Here is a 25,998-nt window from a genome sequence, read left to right on the forward strand (position 1 = left end):
ATGCTCCCACCGTTCTTTCCTGCATAAAGTTACCCCTTCACCTCGGAAAAGGGGCCTTGCTCTGCTGGAATTGGGTCAGGGCTTGCTCTGTCTAGTGCTAAGAATCGCGTGCCAGCTCTCCCGCACTTCTCCAAACTCCCTTCGAGCTGCGACCTCGCTTTTCATTTCTTGCTAGAATTTTGCAGACTGCCTTCCTCGTCTCCTTCCCCAGTTCCTAGCCTTTGCAGTTGCAGAGAGATTTACAAACGTAATGAAAAAAATGCAAAACAGCTGTTGGGAGGGGGGAAGGCAGGAACTCGTTGCCGTACATGGCACGCTGAAGAATAAGAATTAAATGAAATGAAAGCCCCTCGGGTGGATGTTTAACTCTTGCATGCTTTGCGACTTGATTCCGGCTCTTTGAGCAAGCAGAACACGTCCGTCAGCCGCTTCCAGACCAGTGTTTTCAGAACCAGGAGAGGAGGTGCGACGTAGGGTAAACGGCATGTGAAGGAATAGGTGAGCAGGTGACCTATTCCTGGCTTCCAGCCACTTCCAGCTCCATTGTGAGTGCCTCTTTCTAGTCTTGAGCAGCGACTGCACAGGATTCCGCAGTGCTCATCCTCTGGCAGATGTGCCGGCTGTACCGCAGGACCTCGTCCCGTCGCTCGGAGCCACGCGGCCTCTGACAAGCTGGGCCGCCACTTTTAATCCCCCGCGACAGTGGGGGGCTGCTCCTCAGCTCCTCCAAATGCCAGCTCTCTGGATTTATTCCCTGGCTTTCTGGGCCACTGGGAAAGTAGGTCACCGTACAGCGCTTGTCAGAGGTGGCATTCTTCTTGGGTGGGTGGAAGCTGCTCTCGCTGGAGTGATGCCGTGGCCACGTCTCCATCTTGCCTGACCGCAGCTCCTTCCTGGGAACCCTTCCCACCGACTGGTGACCTGCCAGTGGGAACGGCTTGCTCTTCCCTGCCATCTTCCTGCTGGATGTGTGGAAGCCCCTGGCAGAACAGTCCCAGCCCGCAAGCGTGGGAGGCTTCGGAGGTACGGGAGGCAGCCCGGTGGGCCCGCAGGGGAGGACGGCTGGGATGAGGCCCTCTCTCTGAGGCTGCCACTGCCTCTGTCTGTCTTGGCCTGGCGTTGGGCAAGGGGCCGGCAGCAGGACCCTTTGCAGCATACACCCTTCTGCGATGCGTGTGGCCTTAATCTGGTCCAGCTACTCTGGAGGAAAGGCTTTTGGGAGAGCAAAGACGGCCGAGGGGACTGCCTCTTCCCCCGTGCTAGATCCTGCTGCTGATTTTGGCAGGCTTAGTAAGCAACTGTGGCGTGTCTGAAAGCGAGGGTCGAAAGGAAGGAGGCTGCCACCTCCAAAGGTGTTGGAGTCCCCAAAAACGAAGGTCGAATGACCGTCCCTTTTGGGTAGAGCTTTGCCGGGTGGCTTTCCGGTATCGCCGGTGGCGGCTCCCGAAGTGCATCCTGAGGGGTCCTCTCGCAGCTTCTGTAGGCGTGGGAGGTGCAGAAGGGCGGCCACACAGCCTGGCCACGCTTCACCCACTTTCGAAGCCATCTGCGCTGTGTGAAGCGGCTCCGTGCAGGATAAAGGAATCCTTCTGTTTGTTCGTCCTGGTTCTCCCTCCAGTCAGCATGATGGGGTGACCCCGATTTCTAGCACGATGAAAGAGGGAGTAAAATACCTTTCTGATGAAATCATCCACTCCCAGCATTCTCGGCCGTGGCTCCTGCCGGCTAGGGCTGATGGGAGTTCTCCGAGGAGGACACCAGCTGGAAGGGTCCAGTGGAAAAGTAGGGCAGGCCGAGGCAGAGGGACTGGCCTGAGGCTCCTCGGCGGCCGTTATTCAAGGTCCGTGGCTGGGAATGATGGGTGTTGGTGTCCAGCACATCTGGCGGGCTCGGGCTGGTCCGTGCCGTGCCTCGTTTGGGACCCTCGGAAATGGCTGCCCCTCGGCCCCGGTGACTGCCTGGATTTCCGAAGCATGTGCTTTGCTTGCACGCTCCTCGCACGCCTCCGAGAGCACGTGTGTCTCCGGCCTGCTTGCCGCGTGCAGGCTGCTGTGCCCCCGGCCCCTTCTGAGGGAGGAGGGGGCGCCGCAAAGCGACGGAGGCTGGCCTCGCTCGGGCCTGGGTTGCTCTGCAGCTCTGAAGCAGGAAAGTGGGCCGCTGAGCTGAAGCGCCGCTCCTGGATCTGCTGAGCCGGTGCAAATGTGCCATAGCAGAGGAGGGGGGAAGCCCTACAACTCCCAGGATCCCTCAGCCAGCAAGGGAATCCAGGGAGTTGTAGTACTTCTCTCTCTCTCTCTCTCTCTCCCCCTTTCTAAACATGCATAGGATTGCACCCTTCGAGGCTAACATAAGTGGAACGAAAGGTCGCTCCTTCCCATAATGCATCCCGCAATCTTGGTGGTATCCGGGCTTTTGTGCAGTTTTGCTCTCATCCAGACAGGTTGGAATGCCATTCTTATGGCTTAGGTACTTGCAGTAGGGCTAAAGTATGTGGGTATATTCTATTCGATGCCAGTATAAAACCTTTTTATTTAAACGTCTTTTTAAAACTTAGTAATTTTAGTAGTTTAACAGCCGCCGTGATTTATTCTATTGGTTATATACTATTTTATTCTATTGCTTTATTGATTGCCTTTATTGATTATTGGTTTTAATGTTGTAACCCATCCTGAGACATTGTCGTAAAGGACGGCATATACCTGTTTCAAATAAATAACGAATATTTGGGGGCCTTTGAACCCACCCAGCACTAGAATGAGGCTCCCCAAAGCTTCTCCAAATTCTCACCTTGCGTTGAAAGAGATTTTGCTCCTCTGAGCTAAGATCTTAGCAGGTGCCCACAAAGCGCTTCCTTCATTTTCCTTAGAAGATCCCACCCAGCCAGGAATCCGTGCCTTTCTGTCACTGGTAGCATGTCTCTTTAAGGTATTTTAATACTCAACTCATGCAAAACCAGGGAGGGACCGGGATTGAAAATGTACTTAGTGTAAGGGAATTAGCACCTTCCCAAAATATCTAGGAACATCACACAATTGCTCTCAAGAAAGAGCCGCACAAGCTGCCTCGCTTTCTGTGCTGCTTAATTTCCGACGGAGTCTCCTGGTGGCCTGCAGCCGTCCAGGCAAGTTCCCGGAGGCTCAGTGGCACCTGCACCTGCCCTTCGCTGCGAGGATGCTCGCTTTGCTCTGCTGGGGGTGCGGGTGTCCTCGGCCGTGGCACAGGCCTGGCCACCCGAGCTGCAGCGGCCTCCGCTCATGGCTGATGCCCGGCAGTGAGCACTCCACCGTGGGCCCAAGTCGCTGGCTGTGGGGAGGCGCTGCACGTGCGCTCTCACATGGGGGGAGTGCGCAGCAGGGTGCTGTCAGGGGAGCTGGGGAAGGCGCATCTTGAAAAGCCATGCACTTTGTGAAAAGGGGTGTTTTTGGACAGGGGAGTGGAGGGAATCAGATTTCGGGGCAGAAAGATTCAGGAGAAGGCAGCAGGAAGCACGGCACGTGGGCCAAAAGCCCACAAGCCTGGGAGTTGGATGCAGCGGGCATCCTCGGGGCCTCAGCCCTTCCTTTTGGCAAGTGCCCACGGGCAGTGGGGTGGGGGGCAGAGGGCCTCCCAGAGATCCGGGCCTCCAGAGGAAAAATGCAGGGCTCCCGCGCCAGTCATCTGTCCCGTAACAGCACCTCCGTGTCTCAGCACTGCTCCATTGTGCTATCCGAGAATGGCATGTGTGTGTTTGTTTAAAGAGCCTTTGTTACTTGCGCTGCACTGCTGTGACGTGTGCGGTGCGGAGAGACCTGGCCAGCCACTGCCGCTGCAAGTCTCTCTCCTCAGGGCCACGAAAATAAGCATTGCTCTCGAGCAGAGGTGTGCCAGTGCCCCCCGAAATTGGAGAGGTCTCCCTCTCCCCGGGGTCCCATCCAAGCAGGGGGCTGTGGGTGTGATGAAGCAAGGACTCCCAAGAACCTGCGGGAAGGGAGGAGATGGGACACGAAACGATGGCAGTCATTCTGTCCTCTACTCAGCAGAAGCTTATTCATGGTATTTTTGAGTTGGCCGTAGCCGGGGTTCCCCGCTGATGCACATCAGAACGTAAAGGCATCTGTATATTAAAAACAAAAACAGAAAAACCAAGCAGAGCTCTGTGGCGCAGGACGCACCCCACAGGGCCAAAATGCTCAGAGCAGTCCATCCCAGCCACGCCACGGCGACTTAAATCTCCTCTCGCGGGGCAAAACGTTGCAGCGATTATACGAGCACACTCTCAAACGGCGTTGTGAAAAGATGTGAAAACCCTTTGAAAGGCCCGCTGCAGTGGACGGGGCTTTCCCAGGTGCCAGAAAGAGAGTAACAGCCTCGCTGAGAGGAATATCCATAGCCGTGGAACCGGGGCGGGGTGGGGGGATGACCTCTCCCTTGCGGCCGCCCTCTGCTCTCCCCACGTTCTCTCCTCATCGCTCAGCCAGGCTGCTGCTGCTTCTTGTGCGAGGCTGCCTGCGTTTCTCGCTCTCCTTTCCCCCTGGCTGGCTCTTGGGCTCCTGCTGAAGGGCTCTTCCGTTTGCTAGGGCTGTACCAGCTGCCTCCTCTCCGGCCAGGTTAGTGCAGCTCCTGCACCTCTCTTCTGTGCAGGCTGCATGCCTGGCTGCCGTGGCGGCCCGTGGCTGTTTCCTCTCCGCCGTCACGTGCCAGGCACCCTCCCTGTGAGCTTCCAGCCTTCCACTCCTGCTCAGGACTGCCCTCCTGCCCTCGGGACCCGTCCCCTCCTCATTTCTCTCAGTCCAGAACCGGCGGCTCCTCGTTGTGAAACGTCACTGGCCCGATGCACGTCCCGTGCGCCCGCGTGCGCCCGCGTGCCGAGAGGTAGAAGTCCGCGCAGAGGAGCGGCTGCAGCATGCCAGGAGGTCAGGAGAGGCAAGATTGCAGCAAGAGAGGCCGTGTCAAAAAGTAATTAGAGCAGGACAAATGGATTGTGCCGACGCATCAGAGGCTGTTACTTCTGTCGGCAGCCGGTAGGAAGGGGTGCTAATGCAAAGTGACAGATCTGGAGCAAAAGCGAGGGTGCCGAGAGCACCAGCAGGAGCTGGCCAATAGAGGCACTCTGGCCCGATGCGCCTAATGTGATGGCTGGGGAGAGGAGCGCGCCGGGCCGGGAGGGGCCCAGCTCCTCCGGAAAGCTCCGTGCTTGTCTTCCGCGGGCTTCTGGGCTCCCCTCTTCCTGTGCCAAGGCCGCTGGGACTTTGTGCCAAGAGAGCCAGGGGCTGGGCGTGCTCTGGGCAAGCAGCCCCGGCTCCTCGGGAATGGTGACGCCGCTGGAAAGAGGGACTGGAGGAACCCCTCTGCTTTCGCCTCTCCTCCCTGAGCCTTGTGGGAAGTTAAGTGGCCAGGATGGGCATCTCTCGCCCGTCAGAGTCTTTCTGGGCCAACATACCCTGGGCTGCCCCATCTCCCAACAGGTGGCTAAGCCCAGCGGCAGCTTAGCTGGGGGCCTTCTCTGTCTCTCCCGTGGGGTCTGTTTGTGGTGGCCGGATTCGGCCCACCTGGCAAGGGGGTTTAAACAGACAGGCTAATGATAACAGAAGGCTGGCCAGAGTTGAGAACGTGCTTCTGGAGTCCTCCCTGTTTGGTGGTCTTTTAAAAATTTATTTCATTTATTGCTTAAGCGTGCAGTGCTGTGGAGGCTCGGGCGGAAAGTCGAGCTACAGTTCGCAGCATGCCAGGAGTCGTAACTTTTAAAATTTTAATTGGCATGTGATTGCACCCCAAAACAGTTGGACACTAACACCCCTCTGCTGTAATGTTAATCCCCCCCAAAAGTGGGTCCCTTCCAAGATGCCGGTGACGGGATAGGGTTGCATTATTGTGAGAAGGCAGTGTAATACAGTGGTGCAAACCCGGACTTTAGAGCATTATGGTGTTACCCCCTCTTTTTAAACGAAAGATGGGCATTCTGCTCTAGCATGCAAACTTTTTTTTTTTTTTTTTTGGTATTATGGTGTTATAATGCAACAAGGCTAGTTTTTAAAAACTTGTTTTTTTAAGTTTTAGTTGACGTGAGCCTAGAAAGCAGTGAGCTCTCCATTTTAAATTGGTGTTAGAGTGTTACATCGTGGACCCCTCTTTTGGATTTTGGTGGCTTCCGCTTAGCAGTGCCAGCTCTCCCCCCCCCCCCCCCCCCCACTGCACGAGTCCACTTTTGGCATTGCCGGGCTTCCGATGGTCTTCGGCTGCCCCTTGCTGCCCCCTGTTGGTCATCCGACAGGACTGCTTGTGCTCATTGAACACTGAGTCAAATCAGGGCTTTTCGGGCCGGGTAATTGTAACTGACGTTTTAATGCCTTTTATTCGCGCAGCAGCAACACTCCCGTGAGATAGCTTAGGCTGAGCGTGAGTGGCTGGCCCAGAGTCACCCGGCGAGCCTCCTGGCTGAGCGGGGCCTGGAACTCGGCGCTCCCGTTCCCAGTCCAGGGTTCCCGCGCCATGCCACACTGGCTCCCACTGAGATGACCGGCAAGGTCCTTTCCAACTCTGCCGCTCCATTATCCTTTCTCCACCCCCCCACCCCAGTGTGGCCCGAAGGAGGGAGAGGCCTCCTGGGAATCGCCGGGAGAGTGCCGCATTCTGCACGGATCGTCATGGTCCACACTCGAGTCATCACTGCAGCTCGCAGTTCTCCGCTTTTGCACCCTAGTACTTCAGCCGGCAAGGGTCTGTGGCCACAGATTCCCGTCAGATCTCCCCTGGCCCAGGAAGAATCGGTCCCCCGTGCGTCGTTTCTACAGCTGTGCAGAGCGGGACTTCCAAACAGCCCCTGGGGTCTGAACGTGCCCCCCCCCCACTCGCTTTCTTCCTTACTGCTTGTCGGACGGCTCACAATCTCGGCATTCTTTCGCGAGGGTGCAAGAGAGACACTGCACTTTCTGGGCCGGCTCCGCGGGAGAGCGGGGACGCACTGCCCCTCTCGGATCCGGAGCACTCCCTCCGCCCGTGCCTCGCCGCACTGTGCAGGGGCCGTGTGGCGAGTCCTGGGAATCCCTTAATCTGGGCAGCAGCTCAGGCACCAGGGAAACCTCCCATCCGGCCTTCCCTCATCCCCCCCCCCCCCCCCCCCCCCCCCCCCCCCAGCAGAGCAGCGGCAGTACCTCTGCCTTAATCACCTCTGGCCCTTCCTTCTTGCAGCTTATCCCGCCTCAGCTGCAGAGGCCAGGCCTGTAAACCGAGCCCTGCGGGCCCCATTGGTCAGCTCAGCAAATATTTGCCATCCAATGGCAGGGCGGCCCCCTGATAAATCCCTGGCCCACCCTTCTCCGAGGGTGAGGGTCCCGCTGGCGTGTGGAATGCTTGGGGAGGTGCCATGCTTTGGCTTAGCCAGAGGAAAGAGGGCGGCAGGCAGGCAGGCGTCCTTGGCCAGCACATGAGCTGAGCCGGGCCCTCCACCGGTGACCGCTGCGGGGCCGCCGGCCGTGTGGTGGCCGGGCACCCTCCCTCCCCGGGCGCCACGGGGCCAGCCTCCCCCTGCCCTTCCGGCTCCCCGGCACCGAGGTCGGCTCTGCCGTTGGTCAGCATGGTCCACCAGCTGCCACCGCAGCCCGGCATCAGGCCGCTGTCTTGAAGACGGCTGGGCCAGGACATCGAGCCACAGACCAGCTTTATGGAAGGTAGGGGGGGGGGGGGATGTGGCCCTGCGTGCATGAGGTGCTTTGCCCCGGCCGGTGGGGGGGGGGTGAGCAGCCTGGAGGCGTGCTCGGTCCTGAGCACGGGCTTTCCTGGCTCCTGGGCTGCACCTGATGGCGATGGCCTGGCCTGGCCGTGTGGGAGCCCAGGGCCGTGGGACCGGAGAGGGGGTGCCCGGGGGCATGCCTGACTTCGTTGCTGCCGTTGTCACTTTCGTTCTGTTGCTCTGCTGCGAGGCAGCCCCGGCTAGGTGTTTGTGGACTTGGGTTGGGAGCGAGCAAGAAGGACGAGGCTTCCTTTTCAGGTGCCTTGGAGATACCTGGGGTCCCCCCGGGATTTTTCCACTCTGGCTGAACCACAGGGGAGCGGTTTGCACCCTGGAAAGGCACTTGGCCCAGGGGCACGTTCACGGGTGTGTGAGGGCAGAGGAGGAGTGGACTCGGGGGCTCCGGGGGGCCGCCTCTGTGCCACGGCACGGCCCCGCCAGTGCGCGGCAGGCAGCCTGGCTCGGGGCAGCGCTCCGGCACGCCTCCCCTTCCTGCTCCTCCGCCAAGGAGTCCCCGCAACTCGTGACCTTAGGGCTTGAACTTTTGTGTCACATGACCCGCCTGTAAACTGACCTGCAAGGAGGCAAGGGACCGGCCGTGGGCCGGGAAGGCTGCTGGGCAGGCCGAGGCCCTGGCTCCCCGCCTCCTTCATGGCTGCTCCCGAGCCCCCCAGCCAGCGCAGTGGGGCACGAAATGGAGGCATGGGAAGGTAAAGCTCCGGGACGGGGACGGTGGGGAGGCCTGAGCGGCACACGGGGCGGGGGGCGAGCTCTGGGGCCCGCCTTCCGCTGGCTGTAAAACTGGTGCTGCGCCCGTATCCTGCCGCTTTTGCATTTTTCAGTAGCTGCAGACCCGCCTGAGGTCCCTTTTACGCGTGTCGAGTGTGTGTTTCTCCAGTAGGTTTTGACAGTTTGGGAAAGCGTTCCTCTGGTAAATCCTGGGGGTCTTTAGCGTGTAGATTGGTGTGGCCTGCAATCAGTCCGGCACACACCCCTGGGTCGGAGTTGCAAAGAGTTTCCAGCTCGAGCTCGCAAAAACAACACCGAGCCCTCCCCAATTGTCCTCTGCTGGTAGGTTTCCCTCCTTGGTTAAGGGCCCTGAATTGGAGGAGGGGGTGGAGGAGGAGGCGGCCGCAGCAGCATTAATTGCTTTTGTTTGTGCCTGGGCCCGAGTGGGGGCTTCCAGCTGCTGCCTTGCAGCATTTTCAGCCTGCCCCCTCCCTCCCTCCTCCCTCCCTGTTGCAAATGACACACATACCCTCTCCAAAGAGCCCCCAGGAACCCCAGTTTCTTCCTCAGCAAGCTGCTTTCAAGTTGTCCTTGTTCCTGGTGAGGGAGATGTTTTGAAATGGGTCCGGATCAGTGGCAGCTATTCTTCCTCTCCCCCCGCCCCCCAATCCAGAAGAAAGCCACAGGCCCCTCTGGGCCCGAGGAACTGGCCAGGAGGCGGGTGGTGGGAGGAGGAGAGCAGCGCGGTGCGTGTGTGAATGCATGCGTCCCAGTTCAGGACCATTTCGGAGTTTGCTCCAGCAGAGATGGACGCCTGCTTCAGGTGAGGCCTGCTGGGGCCGACCCAGATCCACTTCTGAAAGGCTTCTTTATGGATAAGAACTCAACGCAGAACCGCGCTTCCTGCTTCTCTCCCTCCCGGGGTGTTTCTCCAGTTGCGGGGTGGGGGGAGAGGGCAGCATTTTCCGAGCTGTGCCCTTCTTTACTCACGTCTTTCTCTGCTCCAGAAAGAGGCTTTGAGAGGAGAGACATGCATGCCGTCACATCCCGATTCTCACACAGCTCGTGTGAGTGGTTTAAGGGCCGCTGACTCGGGAGCAACCACAGTGTGAGTTTGGAGAGCCACGGGGAGTCCATCCCCAGCACAGGCTGCCCCCATCCAGGAGGGGCCCCGAAACGGCGTGTCTGCACAGTTGTGGGGGGGCAGGACATTTTCTAAAATTGGCAGAGGACTGCCCCAAGCCTGCAGTTTCCAAGCTCCTCCAGTGGGTACAGGCTTGTGCACAAAGATGGCTTGGCAGCCGAGCTTATTAAGAAGGCGCGGGTTTTTGGGTGGCCCTGCCGGTCGGCCGAGTGCTTGCCCGGCCCGTGAAGCACTCCTCTTCCCAGCTGGGCCTGCGAAGCCTGTCTTGGTTCACAGGGGGTTAATCCTCGCAAGCCAAGCGGCAATCTGGCTTTTCAGCCTTGTCACTCACCATGGCAGGAAGCCAGGCTCTCTTAAGCTCTTTCAGCCCCCTCCTCCTCCAGGGTGGGGGTTGGGAGGAGATCAATAAGGGGCTGCTGGCCCACAGTGGCCGTGCGCGAAAGCCCGGGCCTTGGCAGGGCCAGCCCCGTTTCCAAGTAAATTCCAGCAGATGCTCCTCGGAAGAGGGGGGTCCCCTGCACCAGTCCAGTCGGAGGCAGCGCCATCTCCTGGAGGGGCAGGGAGGAAGGCTTGCTGCAGAGTGTTTTCCCCACAACAGCCTCCTCCAGCTGTCTTGACTGCAACTCCTAGCATCCCCAGGTGGCTGCATGGCAGCACACCGGGCTGGCACCAAGTGTGAGCCGGGTCCTCAGCTGGCTTGAATGCCCTTCTGCCCCTCCTGGGTGGCTCACCCTTCTCCACTGTGCCGCTGCTCTCAAGAGAGCTTTTCTCAAGCAAGGGGCTTCCGGGGGCTTTTGTTTTCTCGAGGGCAGCCTTCCGAAGGACAGGTTGATGGGAGAGGAATGGTGAAAGCAGGTGGGCCGAGGAACCCCTGGGGTGGGTGGGGGGTGGATTTTGAATGGAGTATTTGATTTGTGGGTCTGCCACCCGGAAATCCTCTTATGAAGAAAGGCACCTTCTGTACTTGGTTTAAACGAACGGGGTTCTTGGGCCAGGCTTGGACAAACTTGCAAGAGCGAGGCAAGGCTTCTCTCATGCACCACCTTGCGAAGTGGGCGAAGCGGGGGGTGCCGGCCGCAGAGGCCAGCCGTGTCCCTGGGCCCCGGTGGATGGTCCGGGGTCCCTCGGGGTTGCGAGAGCATCCGGGCTCAGCCAGGCTGGCCACGGGCTTTTCAAGGCTTCGTCCAGCAGGTCCTCCAAGGGGGGACTCTGCCAGTCTGTCCCCTCCGAGGGCTGTTTGCGTCGGCTGCGCTTCGGAAGAGACTCACGTAAGGGGTCTTTTGAGAGATCCGTTTTGCTTCTGTTTTCCGCAACTGGGTCAGCCTCTCCCGCCCCCCACTTTGCCTTCACACTCACAAATGCCAGCGTGTTCCTGCGGTTGTGGCCTTCGATGCTGGGGCTGATGGCCGGTGAGCCCATCCCGCAACCTGCTCTTTGCTCCCACCGTCCCCGTGGAAGATGGGCCGCCCTGGTGGGGTCTCTCCTCTGCAGGAAGTGTTTTGGCGATTGGGTTTGGCTCGCGCCCGTGCGCACAGAGGGGGCCGCCCATTTCCGGGCCTTGGTGGGGGGGTGGGAGCCCCCCGGGGCCAGCTGCCTCTCCCACTTCTGTGAGCGCAAGCGTTGCCCCCTAGGAAAAGGACGTGCGCATAGGCAACCCTGGCACTGCTGCAGAGGCAGTGCTGTGCTGATGTTTGGCGGGTCGGGGCGCTTTGGCCAGCCGCTTTCCCGACAGGAGAGGAGGGCTAAAGACGCCGTTGGCCTCTGAGCAGGGCGTGGATGGTGCTGGACTTTGCCGGCGAGTCGGCCGCACCCTCTCCCTGCGCCGGGTGGGACTTGGGGCCGGCTGCGCCTCTGGGACGCCGAGGCTCGGACTCCGCCTGCAGAGTCTCCAGCTCCAGCCATCGCTCGCGCGGTGCGTGGGCCTTTGGGCCTGACATCGCTGTCTCCGGCAGTTAGCATACGCCATCCGGCAGGGCTGTGTCTCAGCCTGATTCTGTCTCCGTGTGGACGAGGAAGCCTTAAGACGCCACACGGAAAGTGACAGCTCCGCTCCGTGGGAGGGGGCCATTTGCATTCCCTTTTAATCCAGAAGCCGCCTTATTATTTTGGGGAAAGAGGCTGGGACCCGTCAGCTGCCACGGCTCTTCGCCTGATTATCCCTCATAAAGCAGGGCTCTTCAGATCCCTTCCCTCTCTCTCCCTTTTTGTCAACTGTTTAGCAGAGGTTTTGCTGACACTTCTAAAGGTAAGAGAGAGCAGGGCAACCAGCAGGAGCAGTCGGCATGCATGAATAAAACCCGGTTTATTTGTGTCACTTCCCCTGGAGTAAAGGAAGCGGATTTGAGCTCGAGTTTCTTTACCTTTGCAGTGCTGGTGTTTGGAGGGGGGCTTTTCTCCTTCTCCCTCTGCTCTCCCCTCCTCCCCCCCCCCCCCGGTCTCTCCTCACTTTCCTGTCTCATAAACTTGTTCTGGGCTTTGGCATTCCCACATCGTTAAGAGTTGCCATGTCCCCCCTCTGGCCGTCACCTGCACTGGAGCTTTCCCTGAGCTGCACAGAACAGCCCCTGCGGGTGGCTCTTGGTTGCCCAGCAGGAGCGCGTGTTATGTGTGTGTGTGTCCCCCGCGGAGCTCAGCTGGGTCTCGCCTCCCCCCAGGGAAGCTCACCTCCGGCCATTTCCCCCCTCCCTTCTCTTGCAGATGACCGGGCGGACCAGCGCACCTGCCTGATCTGCGGCGACCGAGCGACCGGCCTGCACTACGGCATCATCTCGTGCGAGGGCTGCAAGGGCTTCTTCAAGCGGAGCATCTGCAACAAGCGGGTCTACCGATGCAGCCGCGACCGGAACTGCGTCATGTCCCGCAAGCAGCGGAACAGGTGCCAGTACTGCCGGCTGCTGAAGTGCCTCCAGATGGGGATGAACCGGAAAGGTACCCTCATGGGGGGGGCGGGGGGCACCCCTCGACGCCACTTGGGCCTGTCTCGATGGCCGAAGCAGCCACAGGGGGCGGGGACCGGACTGGAAGGGCCGACGGCACGGGGGCACCGTGAGGCCACGCAGCCGGCAGGCCGTGGAGGTGACCGACGGCGCCGGTGGCCAGAGGGAGGCACACCCAACAGCAGTCCCGGCACGCACTCTGCACGCGCGCACCGAGGCTGCGGCCTGCCCCCTCCTCCCGGCTTCTCCCGGCAGCCCTCTGAGCGTGCCTTTCAGTGGTCCAGTGCCTGTTGCCCTCCCTTCCCCTCGTGCCTTCCGGGCCGGCCCAGGACAGGCAGGGCAATCAGCTCGACAGAGCGGGGGAGATGCTGCCCCTGCCATTTGCCCCCTGCGGGGCTCAGTCGGACGGAAATGTGAGGGTGAGAGGGAGGAATCGCCAGCCCGCACCGAGCACTCCCCCTGCAAGCCGCTCGCCACCCGGCCCACCTGAGCCGTGTCTCCTCTGGCTGCGGGGGAGCCCCTTTTCCCTCAGGCCGAGCTGGGCCCTGCTGTGGTTTTCCCTGGCAATGGGGAGGGTGGCTGGCAGGCACGCAACCCCCAGAGCGGTTGGCAAGGCAAGGCTGTTTCCCCGGGCCACCTGCTCTCGGCCAGCCTTCTCCACCCGGCTGCCCTGCAGGGGTGTCGGAGCACAGCTCCCATCCTTCCCAGCCAGCGTGGCCAGTGATGGGGACGGCGGTCCCAAAGCACCCAAAGCTGGTGAAGGGAGCGCCACGTGCCACGGGGGGCGGGGGATGTGTACGTGGCAGCGTCAAAGACTGCCTGACATTTTGGGGTGCACCGCTTTGAAAAAACAGAGCTGCTTGCCAAGAGATCTTCTGCGCGCTGCATTACACTGTGAGCATGGCGCTTTGCCCGGAACGGGGCGGGACGGTCACCTGAGCTCCTGGTACACCTGGGCGTATCCCCAGCAGCCGCTCACCTGGAAGCTGGGCTGGAGGAGCCAAAGCTCCATCAGTCATTAGCACAAGCTCCATTTTGGGAGCACCAGCAGAGTCCTTCCGGCTCCTTCCGAGAGTTGGGAGAACACTTCGTCCGTCCGTCCGTCCTTCAGCTTATATTCCACGTTATCAGTGCAAAGCCCCCCCCACACGGGTTACAGCCAAAAACAAAAGAAAGACCAAAGTAGCATATCGACATCAAGTAGCGACCATTAAGCAAAAGCTAAACAAAGATGAGTGATAATATACAATAACAACACACAGTAACAACATACAATAACTGTGTACAATTACAAGTATACAATGTACACTTGACAGCCACGTGGAAATAGGTTAGAATAGTGTGCTGGAACAGTGAAAAACTGTTATTGAAACGTCTGGAGAATGCAGTTGTTTTCGCGTTTCACAGTTCTTGTCGTGGGGCTGAGCAGCGGCACGTCACCCACCGAACATTCAACTTACCTGACGTAGAAACATAGAAGCATCGAGACGGAGAGAGTCAGAAGGGACCTCCCGGGCCATCTAGTCTGACCCCAGCTCCAGCCAGCTCCATTCATGAAATACCTACCATGTGCATGTCCAGGAGTCCAGCTTGACCTTGCCCGTGCCCAGTTGCTCCCACAGCCAGCTTGGGACACTTAGTTTAATTTCGGACCCTGGTGGCTTTAGGGGATGCCTCATCCTCGCTCTGCCGGTCCTCTGAGGACAGGCTTGCTCTTCCCCTGTCCCTGTGGGAGGCTGGCAGCCAGCAGAGCCTTTTTTGGGGTCCCTGTGCGGTGGAGTGCCCACACCCCATGCCACCGCCAGCCGAGACTGAGGTCGATCTGTTTGGTTTTAGTAGGACTTGCATTTCAGGGGGCAAAGGAACTGGGTCCGGCTTGCATCTCCAAAAGGTCCTTTTTCCATTGCTGGTCTGTGCTGGCTTTGTAACCTCCTTGGGTTTCTTGGTGAGCTACTCCTAGAGGTTTGCAGAGCTCTCTTTTGGGGAGAAAGGGGTCTGGAAAAACCTCCTTGGGAGGAGGAGGAAGAGGAGGAGGAGTGGGTCTGTGCTTCTAGCTGGCTTGCTAAAGCCCAAGTTGCCGGGAGCTCTGCATGAGGCAGAGAAGAGGGGCAGCGTTTGCTCGTTAGGGCTGGCCCCTCCGCTCGCTTTGCTGCTTGGCAGTGTGCAAGGGAAGGCTGCGGATGGCAGCTGCTGCTTCCCCAGAGGAAGGAGGCAGAGAGGACCGGAGCCTTGATATGTGCACGTGTTTGCACGCATGAGAGAGAAAGCATGCACGCATGTGACCTCTTCTGGGCACTGGCGAGAAGCGCAGGCAGGACTCACTGAGCTTGAAATGTGGCATTTGGCCTCAGCAAGTGTCCTGTAGTTCCAAAAACCAGAGCATTCTGAGAGGTTTCCAAGGATTAAAAAAAAACAACCACCACCCTTTAAAATGCAGGATAATTACATGATATAAACTGTGTTTAAATACCCCCAAAAGAGTCAATTTAACAATCAAAAACCCAGAGACCCGTTAAGAAGTCTCATTGCAGGATATCAAATACCTGGGAGTCATCTTAATTTGGCACCAAAAAATGATAGTGTTGGTACCAGGCAGGCCTCACCGGGGAGACCATTAGAGAATTGGGGACGGATGGACACAGAGACAACTGAGAGGGTAGCTTTCCCTTGCTACCCTCTAAACCACCGTGCTTTATTTTCTCCTGATGAAACATTTGGAGATCTTATATGGCCCTCAGAGAGAAATCCTACAGTTCGTGCAAGATTCACCAAGCTTCTTATAGGGCAGTGATAACCAGGAAGCATTTCTTAGACTGGGGATGGGGATGGGCCGGCCAGATGAGGTGGTGGGCGACAGGCACCCCCTCCATCTGCCTGCCTTATCAAGACACACAAGCCGGGGGGCTGCCCCAGACCGTGCCAGGACCGGTCATCAGCAGGCTTGCTGGGGATGTTGGGAGTTGCAGTCCCAACCCACCTAGAGGACCCCAAGGTGGTGGTGGGGGGCTTTCTGAGTCTCTTCCTCGTGTCCCCCCAGTATCGGAAGCAGGGCAGGTGGCAACCTGATGTAGGGCGGTCGGTGGTGGCAGCCCATCCTTGGAACCCCTTTTCCCTGGGAGGCCCACCTTGCAGCCCACCTGGTTTCCTCTGCAGGAAGATCTTCCTTCCTTACCGAAAGCAATTAGATGTGCTGAAAACCCGTTTACCTGACTTTCAGCCGCAGGGGCGGGTGGACCTTCTGCGGTTTTAATGCTCACCAGCTTCCTGCTGCGGCCTTTTTCAACACGGAGCTGCTCAGCTGGCCCCCCCAGGGTTGAAGGGGGGGTACAAATACCTCTTGATAAATCCGAAGGGATCAGTCACCCTCCCAGGGCCGGCTCCTGGTAACGGCTGCGGTTAAGTGTGGCCACTAGAGGGCGCCCGAGGCACCAGGCGGCGGCCCCTGCAGGCAAACGGAGGTCGGGCAGGCGCTTTCATTTCTCAGTCCAGCTGCCGCTAGTGGGAGCTTTTCGTGCGACCCGTCCCGGAGAAAAGGGGATCCCGGGTTCTTCTCTCCCTTCCGCAGGTGCACTTTGCTTTGCACAGCACCCTGCGCGCACCTTTCAGCCTCCCCGCCACCATGTCCCAGGTGTCCTGCTCTCCAGCCTTCACTGGCACACCGTTTCAGCTCCTCCAAACGGGGCACAGACTCACCACGGTCTAAGTTGCAAAACTGGCCCTGGGGATCCCTGAAGGGACCTGTGATGTTCCGTCCAGTTCGTCCCATGCCTGGGCAGATCCCACAGCACTGACTGGGTGCAAGTGGGAAGGAGCTGCTTCCTATCTGCCCAATGCGACCTTTCCAAACCTGATGCCAGAGGATGGGAATTGCCATCCAGCCCCTTTGCCCCCGGTCAGCCAAACCGCTGAAGCAGCGGAGGCGTCTCAGCTGCCCACACTGGCAAGGACATCCTGCAGGAGAGAGGGAGGTGTGTGGCGCCACGGTTCCCAAGTGTGGGGCTGTCGGTTGTAGCCCTCCATCTTCTCCAGCTGCTTGGACTTGGTGGGAGGCTCTGGCGGGAGGTGGGGGCAGCAGGGCCCCCCGCACGGCCCCAAGGGGTCACCATTGTGCCCTGGGCCAGCCCCTGACCGGCTGCCCGTGTCTTGTGCTTCTCTCCCTCCAGCAATCCGCGAAGATGGCATGCCTGGGGGCAGGAACAAGAGCATTGGGCCTGTCCAGGTAAGCGCGGGGTGCAGTGCCCAGAGTCTTCTGCGTCTCCCCTCTGTGGGCTCCAGAGGAGCCGGGAGTCCATCTTTGCTGAGTCCCTCAGCAAAGTCCAACTTTCCCTGGGTGTGCACTTGTTGGCTGGGGGAAGGGGGGGCGCTTCTGTCACCTCCTGTCTTGGGTTGGGTTGGGTTGGGGAGGGGCAGTGCCCTTCCCGGTTGTCCCTCAGCAAGACTTGGGATGGTCTGAGCAGGAAAGTTGGACCGTAAGGAAGGCTGAGCGCCGAAGGATTGAGGCCTGTGAATTGTGGTGCTGGAGGAGACTCCTGCGAGTCCCCTGGACCGCAAGGAGATCAAACCGGTCAGTCCGAGAGGAGATCAACCCTGACTGCTCTTGAGAAGGCCAGATACCGAAGATGAAGCTCAAATACTTTGGCCACCTAATGAGAAGGAGGGACTCCCTGGAGAAGAGCCTAATGCTGGGAAAAATAGATGGCAAAAGGAGAAGGGGACGGCAGAGGATGAGGGGGCTGGATGGGGTCACTGAAGCAGTCGGCGTGAGCTTGAGTGGACTCCGGGGGAAGGTGGAGGACAGGAGGGCCTGGAGGAGTGTTGTCCATGGGGTCGCGATGGGTCGGGCATGGCTTCGCCACTCACAACACGCAGGAGGAGTCTGCCACCGTCTCCCTGTGTGCTGCATGGAGAAGGTGGCTGGTGAGAGCAGGGGCTCCGTCCGACCCGCCTTTGGGGCCGGCAGAGTGCTGTGCTCCGGCCCGGCCATGCCCCGCTGGCGTTGGGCATTCTTAGGCAGCCCCTCCAGCCCAGGAGCCCCCCCCCCCCCAGCAGCATAAGCCCTTCAGTCCCTGCCAGGTTCTCCGTAAATCTTCCCGTGATCAGAGTGCAATTTCTGGAGTTGTCTCAAGCAGGGCACCCAGTAAATGTCTGGCTGATTGATGGGCCGGCTCGCCTGGAGATGTCTTGTAAAATGCCGGGTAATTCAGCCCAATCGCTTCTGCCACACAAGTGAGAAATGATGGCCGCTTCCCAGATGGCCACTTGGGAAGGCGAGCGCTGGCTTTAATGCAGCAGCCGCATTGCTCCCAGATGGTCTCGCGGAATGACACTCGCCGGGCCATTCGACCAGGAAAATGCGTGGCGCCTCTTGGGACCCCCAGTCCTTCCTCCCACAGCAATGCCATGGCTGGATTCCACAAGGCGTGGTGGGAACTTCCCGGGAAGAAGGCTCCCCGGGGAGCGAGTCTCTGGCACTCCCACCCTTTGCCTCTAATCCATGCTAGCAAACCGTTCCTGGCCTGCACTTTTGGAGTGAGCTGGGGTGGGGGGTACTTCTCTTCCTCCTTATCCATCCATTTGCTCTGTCCCTCCTTCCGCTTCCTATCCAGAAGGGTCTTCAAAAAAGCCACGCCAAACTGTCTTTTGGACGGCAACCCCAGCATTCTGGGGCTGTGGGTGGGCACCAGGGCCGTCAACGCCAGCAGCAGCACGCTGGGGACGGCGGAAATGGCATTCCAGCCTTCTGGAGGGCACCCAGTTAGGAAGGCTGCTCAGAAAAAAACGCCGTCTCTTTTGGAGAGGAGAGGGAGCCAGAGGCTGCTGATCCCCCCAGGGCTGGGGGGCCCCTCGGACCCGGCAGCCTCTCCGTGTTGTGGGTCCTGGGAGCGGATGTGTGCAGCAGGGGGAGCCGGCTGTGCGGCCCTTGGGGTGGAGACGCAGCCCTGCGCCTGCCCCGGGAGACCTTCCCCTGCCCGGCTTTGGAAGCCCTTCAGCGACAGGGCTGGATCTCAGTCCTGCCGCCAGAGCAGCGCCCTGCCCTGCCCTGGGCGAGTGCAGCAGCCTCACGCCCCGGGGGGGTTCTCTCGCTCTTCCTTCCGGCAGATCTCCGAGGAAGAGATTGAGCGGATCATGTCCGGGCAGGAGTTCGAGGGGGAGGCCAACATCTCCTGGAGCAACAACGGGGACAGCGACAACAGCTCCCCCAGCAACGGGGTTTCGGAGAGCAACCAGCCCTCCCCAGTCTCAACCCCCTCCTCAAGGTGGGACTCTGAGCCGAGCGGGAGGGGGAGGCTGCAGGCGGGGAGGCCTGGCTGGGGCTGGGGGGCCGCACATGCCCTGCCGGCCCGCCCGCCTCTCAGCGCTGCGTCGCTTCCTCCAGCAGGTCTGTGGAACTGAACGGGTTCACTGCACTCAGGGACCAGTATGTGGGCACGCCGGTGTCTGCCCCTTGCCCGTACCTCCCGCACCTTCTGGGCTGCCCTGCTCACTCGGCCCTGCTGCCCCCGCAGCCCCGAGGCCTCGACCCCCAGGCCCACAGCCTCCTCATCAGCCAGCTGGTGTCTGCGGAGGACTTGGACCCCCTCGGCACCCCCATGCTGATCGAAGACGGGTGAGTCCTCCGGCGGCCCCGCCTGCAAGGCCTTCCCGAGTCCGGGAGCGGGTCCCCGGCGCCCCGGCTCCTGTCCTGGTGGAGCAGGGGGCTCCGGCTGGGTGCCCGGCCTCCCGTCCCCCTCTCAGTGCTCTCCTCGGGACCCCCGCAGGTACAAAGTGACACAGGCCGAGCTCTTTGCGCTACTCTGCCGGCTGGCGGACGAGCTGCTCTTCCGGCAGATCAGCTGGATCAAGAAGCTGCCGTTCTTTTGTGACCTGTCCGTCCAGGACTACACCTGCCTCCTGAGCTCCACCTGGCAGGAGCTGATCCTGCTCTCCTCCCTCACCGTGTACAGCAAGCAGATCTTTGGCGACCTGGCGGATGTGACCTCCAAGTACTCCCCCTCGGACGACGAGCTCCACAGGTGAGGACGGAGCCCTCGCGCCCGCGCCTCGGGGCCTCCCTGCGCGACGGGGCAGACGGGGCAGGGCCCAGCACCCCTGAGTGCAGCCTGGGCCCCGCGGGGGAGAGCGAAGGGCAGCCGCTCCCCGGGAGGGCGTCTGGCCAGGGGCCTTCCTCGCGCTTGGGACCCACGTGCCTCTGAAACGGCAGTGCTCGCGTCTTCGCAGCGCTTGGGAGCCGAGCGGTGCCGGGGGGCAGCCCGGCAAAGGTGGCTCGGTCCAGACCGCTGCTCCGCCCGCAGACCCCCTTTCAGCCCCCACACAGCTGGAGCGGGGAGCTCTCCGCCACGGTGCCCCCCCCCCCCCGGGGCAAAAGAGCGCTGGCCGTAGTGGGGCACTCTCTGCGGGTCTCCCCCCCGCCTCTGTGGCCGAGACCACGCCAGCCGCCGACTGCTCCGCCTCTCGCAAACGTTGCCGGGGTGGCCCTCTTCTGGAGCCCCTGGCGGAGGGTCCCCCGCGGTGTGGAGCAAGCGCCTGGTCGCGGCTGCTCACCGCCGTGGGGCCCCCGCTTGCCCGCAGCCCCCTGGATGTGTCCAAATGCAGTCTGGCCCAGAGAGTCACGCATGGCCTGCCGCCACCCCCCGCGACCGGGCCGCTCACGGATCGGGAGGGGGGCCTTCCTCCGTCCAGCGTGCCGGGCAGGTGTCCTGGCCTCCAGCTCTCGTTGTGGGGGTGAGGGGGCTCGGCTCCTGGGGCTCCATGGTGCACGGGGGCTTGCAGACACACACACACCTCTCTTCCCCTCCGGGGCCCTCCCTCGGCATCCTTGACCTCGAGACTCCGGCCCTCCCGCTAAATCAAGTCTGCCCTCCCCTCCCCGGCCACAGCGACGCCTCTGCAACTTTGCAACAAATTTATGGCCCCTTGTCCACCTAATGAGCCCCTTATCAGGAATTGTGCTTAACACCGCACGATCGCAGTTTGGCTTGTTGAGGGGGGGGGCAGCAATAAACCCAGACAGTCCTGCTGGGGGAGGCTCTGCACAAGATACGCAGCACTCCCGAACCCGGACAACACGCGGCTGTCCCTGGGGCGGGGGGGGGGGGGGGCGGCCCGGACACAGCAGGGGACGGTGCTGAGGCCCTCCCTAGCACCTTTCACCTGCAGGAGCGCTGCCTCCAGGACGGGAGCGAAGCTGGGGCCGCGTTCGGATCGGCCAGCCGTTCGCTCGCATTACGTCCAGAATTGCTTTCCGGGAGAGCTGAGCCCCAGTTCAGGCAGTGCTGCTTTCCTCCCCGAGGTGGGGCTGGGGGTTTGGTTTTGTGCAAGTCACTCTGGAGGAAGCTGGCCTGTCCCAGAGGAGGAGGAGGAGGGAGCAGCACAGGTGGGGGTGGCCAGATGGCTTTCGCTGTCCCGTGGAGGGCCACCTGGGCATTGCCGTGCCCTCCTTGCATTTGGTGCACCTGATACTCTCCCAACGCCAGTTCCTATCTTCCCCTTTCGGCAAGGCCATTGGCTGGGAATGATGAGGTTTCTAGTCCCAGGGGAGCCGAAGGGCCCAGGTTCGGAAGGGCTGTCTTGCGCCCGTGGCTTTGGAAGATGCAAGGCTGGATTCCCAGCACACGGCGATGGGGGTTGCGCTGGACAGGAGAACACCCACCGGGCTTCCGGGGCGGCCCAGGCACCTCCATGGGGGGCGGGGGGGGGGCGGGGGCTGCTGATTCACGCCCTGCCTGTCTTTGGATGAGCACAGAGTAGCAAAGGCAGGTCCCCCTTCCAGGGCGGGGGGCCAGCTTCCCAAGCGGTCTCAGCAGGGAGCTGCCGGGCTGCACCCCAGCCACCCACAAGTGCGGTCAGGAAGGGACCCACCTGAAGCCCCAGGGGGCTGCTGCCAGCCTGTGTCGGCCACGCCAGGCTGCCTGGACCAAGCACGAGGCAGATCCCTGCGTGGCCCCTTTGGAGCAGCGGCAGGCATGCCCTGCGCTTTTCGCCCTCCAAGCCCTTTTTGCCGCCGCCGCAGCAGCTCTGGGGCGCCGGCCTCTGCGTCCAGGCCGCCGAGCGGGTGATGCCGCCAGGCCTCTCCCTGGAGAACCGGGAGCCCGCCCGGGCCCGTCTGACTCGCAGCCGCCTTCCTCCCCACCACAGGTTCAGCGAGGAGGGGATGGAGGTGATGGAGCGGCTCATCTACCTGTACCGCAAGTTCAGCCAGCTGAAGGTCAGCAACGAGGAATACGCCTGCATGAAAGCCATCAACTTCCTCAACCAAGGTGAGTGGGGGGGGTCGCTCCCCACATGTCCCCCCCCCGCCCCCGGGCACTGGCCCAGGCAGTCCACACCCTTCCAGCCCAGCGGCAGGACTGGGTCCCGGCCTGGCCCAGCAAGGGGCTGGGGGCTGCTTCCTCCCCACTCCCCAGTCCGCCTTCTGCTGCTCACTTTATGCTCGGGGGGGGGTGCAAGCAGCCAGTGGGGCACAGGGTTTGCCTGGCCCAGCAAGGGGGTGGGGTGGGGTGGGGTGGTTCTCCCCCGCCCACCAGTTCTGGGCGTTGAACAAGGAGGGGGCTGCTTTGGTGGCCCTGCCAGGGAAACGGGCTTTGCTTCTGGACCCCAGACACTGCCCCCTGCTGGCTGCCTGGCCTGGCCCTGAAGATCGTGGCAACCTGGACAGTGGCCCACCTGCCCAACGGCAGGGGCGGCCCGGCACCATCAGGCCGGGTGCCCCCGGGCAGCCCCCCCCCCCGCATCTCACGGGCTCGGGCTGGGCGCGCCGCTGCCGGCTCACCGGGGCCGGGGCCCCCTTCCCCACGCAGACATCCGGGGCCTGGCCAACGCCCCGCAGCTGGAGCAGCTGAACAAGCGCTGCTGGTACGTGTGCCAGGACTTCATGGAGCTCAAGTACCCGCATCAGCCCAGCCGGTTTCCCGACCTGATGATGTGTCTGCCCGAGATCCGATACATTGCAGGTGAGGGGCCTGCCGCGAGGGCGCAGGTGCCGTGATCCCGGGAGGCCCTGAGCAAGGGGGCGGGGGGGGCGGGGCGGGGGGGCTTCCTGTCCTCTCCTTCCGGTTGCCCACAGTGGGGACTCTGGCATGGGCCAGATGGCCCGGCCCGCTCGCTCCTGGCTTTTCCAGCTGCAGCTCAGACCGCTTCAGCCCCCGCTTCCATCCCCAGCCCCACCGCGCCTTCCCCCCATGGCAGATACCTGCCTGCCATGCAGGAAGTCCCCAGTTTAATCCCGGCGTCTCCAGCTGGACAAGGTAGAAACCTTGCCTGAACTCCTGGAGAGGCTGCCGGTCAGGGCAGGCGGCCCCGGGCCGGGTGGGGCAGAGGCTGATGTGGGGCGAGGCAGCTTCGGGGCTCCCGTGTGCCCGGTCAGCGCCCTGATCCCGCCACCCCAAGGCGTCACGGGGGGCGGGGGACGGACCCAGCCTGGCCGGCCCTAAAGGGGAGTTCACCAGTCGAGGGCGCTGAGCGCTGGAGACGGGCCTTGGACGCCCTCCCCCCCTGCCGGGCCGTCTCCCCGGGAGGCACGGGGACGCGTGGGGGCAGCAGCTCAGCCGGGTTCTTGTCTTGGCAGGAAAAATGGTGACCGTGCCGCTGGAGCAGCTGCCGCTCCTGTTCAAGGCGGTCTTGCATTCCTGCAAGGCCGGCGCAGGCAAAGCGTGAGCAGGCGCGAGCGACACGCCGCCCTCGGTGCCTCCAGCGGAGGAAGGAGGAAGAGGAGGAGGGTCTGCGGCGGACGGGGCCGCCGTGGCAGGGCTGCCGGCCGCCGTGCCGTGGTAGCAGGAGTCCCGGAGGGGGGGGGGTTGCTGGTGCTTTTTTTGTTTTGTTTTTTACTCGTTTCCTATAATATTTATTTCACGACAGAGTTGAATGTATGATCTTCAACCCCGCACACGGCGTTCTGTCCGAATGCCCCCGACGGCGTCCTCTCTCGCAGTTTACAGGCCACGTGAAGATGCGTGTTACAGTATTTTAGGGTAGACCTTTTGTACTGGGGGGCGGGGGCGGGGGGCCGACGACAAAGACTACCTCAAGGAGAAGGTGCTGTTTGCGCTCGCCTGCGGGTCCCGTCCCCGGGGCCTCTTCCACCTGGGGCAATCAGCAGGCCCTGGCGGCGGGGGCCTTCCCTCCCCTAGAGAAGGTGCCAAGCCGCAGCACGCCCCCTCCCCCTCCCCGGAGCCCCTCCCACGCAGGCCTGCGCTCCCTCTCCACGCGGCAGACCCCACAGCCCCCTCCCCAGCATCACTGCCCTTCAGGGTGCGAGCGTGGGCTGGCAGCCCCTCAGCCCCAGGGACTGCCCGTCCATCGGTCCGTCCGTCCGTCCATGATGCCACCCATCCTCCCCGGACGGGTGACGGGGGCCATCCGGGAGCTCCCCGGCCCTGCTCCTCTCCTCCCCTTGGGCCTGCCCGTGCGGGTCCTCTTCGGCTATGGGGGGTCGTTCTTCCTGCTGCTCTCAGCGGCTTTGCCCCACGTGCCGGAGGCTCCCTTCGGCCGCTTTCCCGATGCCCGGAGCCACTGCTGCTTCTCGGGGGAGGGGGGGGCACGAGGTCTGCTGAGGAGCTTTTCATAGACTTGATTATTATTTTTTAAACTACCTGAAGCTCCTCAAAGATGGGGGCGCAGCCCTTCCGCCTGCTCAGTTCACCCACCGGGCCTGGTCTCCTGCCATCGGCAGACCACAAGCGAGCACGGAGGAGCGACTGGGGGGGCCAGTCCTCCTCCTCCTCCTCCCTCCCTTACCCCGGCCCCACCACACACCCCTCACCGGTGCTGCCACAACTGCCTTGACCCCACAGAGCCCCCGCCCTCCCTCTGCCCGTGGACCCTTGGCACATCTCTAGGGGAGGGCCGGAAGCCCACGGGCTGCCCGCGGGATTGGGGCCCGCTGGTGCTGGCCAGGCTCGTGCGCTCGGCTGACCTCTCCTCCTGCCGCTGCTGCTGCTGCTGCTGCTCTGCTGCGTGGGTCCAGCAAGGCGAAACGGGTAACGGCCCCGGCGCCGCCGCCGGGGCTTTGCCAATCCCAGGCTGGTGTTTCGGCCCCTCGGCGTCCCGCCGGTCGTTTCTTTTGTCTCAGGAAGTCCCTTCTGCTCCAATGTGATATACCTCAAAGGGCGACGGGGAGGCGCAGCCCTCTTCTCCGTCCGCCCTTCTGTCTGTCCTGTCTGTGTGGTAAACTAGGCGGCGCTGCTGGCGATCGTCTGGCCAAGAGCGCCCCGCGATGCCTCGGATGACGGGGTTACCTTCTGGCTTGCCCGCCTGCTCGGGAGTGCGCTGCGCACGTGGCCGGCCGGCCCTGCTGGGCCCCTTCGGGCGCGCCGGCTTTGGAACTTGCAGATCTGTGGCCGCGGGGCCCTCGGGAACAGGCTGCCATCTCTTGCTCCCCCCGCTGCCCCCCCCCAGTATTTCAGAAGTGTCTGGACTTAAGGGGGGGCGATTGTCTCCCTTGCCGGCCAGAGCTGCTGGGAGTGTTATGCAAGCCAGCCTTTTTCTGGCCGTTGTGCGAGCCCTCTTACCTTCGTGTGAGCAGGCCTCCTCCGTCGACAAAGCGCCTGCCTCTGCCGGGGGGCCGAAAAGCCAGCCCTGCCCACACGCAAGCCAGGAGGTAACTTGTCGGGCTGCTATTAACGCTTCCTGCAACCGAGTCCGCTCACGACTTGGGGGTTTGAAACAGGGTAAAGTGAATGTAATGCTTTGCGGGCTCAGGTATTATGTGAAGAAAATAGGAATGTAGCTAGAGGCATAGAGACCATAGGTCACTCACTAGATGGATTTGTGAATTGGTTTGAAGGACGCCCTACAAAGGTTGGAATTCTCTCTCTGTGCCAGCGCGCTCTCCGCGCTCGGTTTGCAAATGGGCCACGTAAGCATTTGCTGTTGGGTGCTGGGGCGGGCGGGGGGGGCCCCTTGGCATTCATTACCGGTGGCGTCTCCAGGCCTTCGGCTCGGAACACCCCACCTGCCGCAGCAAGATTCCCGGCAGGCGTTTAAAAGCTGCCTCCCTGGTTTGGGAAGGGAACGCCGACTCTGTGGCCACTGGCACCCTGCTCCCCAGCGGCAGCGCGGGACCCAAAGGGCCTTCCCCCCCCCCGCCCCACCCTCCGAAGGCCTTCGCGGGGACGGCACAGGGCAGCCCGGTCCCCCTCCCGCTGCCCAGTCCAATCCAGTCCTTCAAACCAACCTTTTTAATTTTGCTGTTGCTGTTTATAAACTTGAACTTCTTTTTATCTTTTTTAATATTTTTATTTTCTAAATGAGAACAACCAAAAAAAGGGGGGAGGAAGGGAAGAGCGGGGAGCAGGGCCCCCCCGCCCTTCCCTCTCCCCCGCCATCGTGTCTGTCACCGCCTGTCCCTCCTCGGCGGGTCCAGCCCCACACACCAGGCGGGTCCGCAGGGGCCGAGAGGGCGGCGATTTGCTTTCATCAGACTTTGGTGCGGCCATGAGGCCTGCCCTGGGCGGCAGGCACCCGACCCGACCTGGCCGGCGCGG

At 61.6% G+C, this 25,998-nt stretch overlaps 1 protein-coding gene across 1 annotated transcript in view; it reads left to right on the forward strand.

Moving 5' to 3' along the window:
- NR6A1 (nuclear receptor subfamily 6 group A member 1) overlaps nucleotides 1-23,498 on the forward strand; it is a 64,661-nt gene extending 41,163 nt beyond the window's left edge. Inside the window, exons 5-12 of the mRNA XM_044439968.1 lie at nucleotides 12,279-12,509; nucleotides 16,681-16,736; nucleotides 18,617-18,774; nucleotides 18,897-19,124; nucleotides 19,276-19,530; nucleotides 21,653-21,774; nucleotides 22,315-22,467; nucleotides 23,082-23,498. Coding sequence (XP_044295903.1) covers nucleotides 12,279-12,509; nucleotides 16,681-16,736; nucleotides 18,617-18,774; nucleotides 18,897-19,124; nucleotides 19,276-19,530; nucleotides 21,653-21,774; nucleotides 22,315-22,467; nucleotides 23,082-23,170 — 1,292 coding nt within the window. The 3' untranslated portion in view covers nucleotides 23,171-23,498. The remainder of the gene's footprint in view (nucleotides 1-12,278; nucleotides 12,510-16,680; nucleotides 16,737-18,616; nucleotides 18,775-18,896; nucleotides 19,125-19,275; nucleotides 19,531-21,652; nucleotides 21,775-22,314; nucleotides 22,468-23,081) is intronic.
- The last annotated feature ends 2,500 nt before the right edge of the window (nucleotides 23,499-25,998 follow it).

The sequence above is a fragment of the Varanus komodoensis genome, unplaced genomic scaffold, assembly GCF_004798865.1.
Source record: "Varanus komodoensis strain SLA01 unplaced genomic scaffold, ASM479886v1 scaffold36, whole genome shotgun sequence".
NCBI lineage: Eukaryota > Metazoa > Chordata > Lepidosauria > Squamata > Varanidae > Varanus > Varanus komodoensis.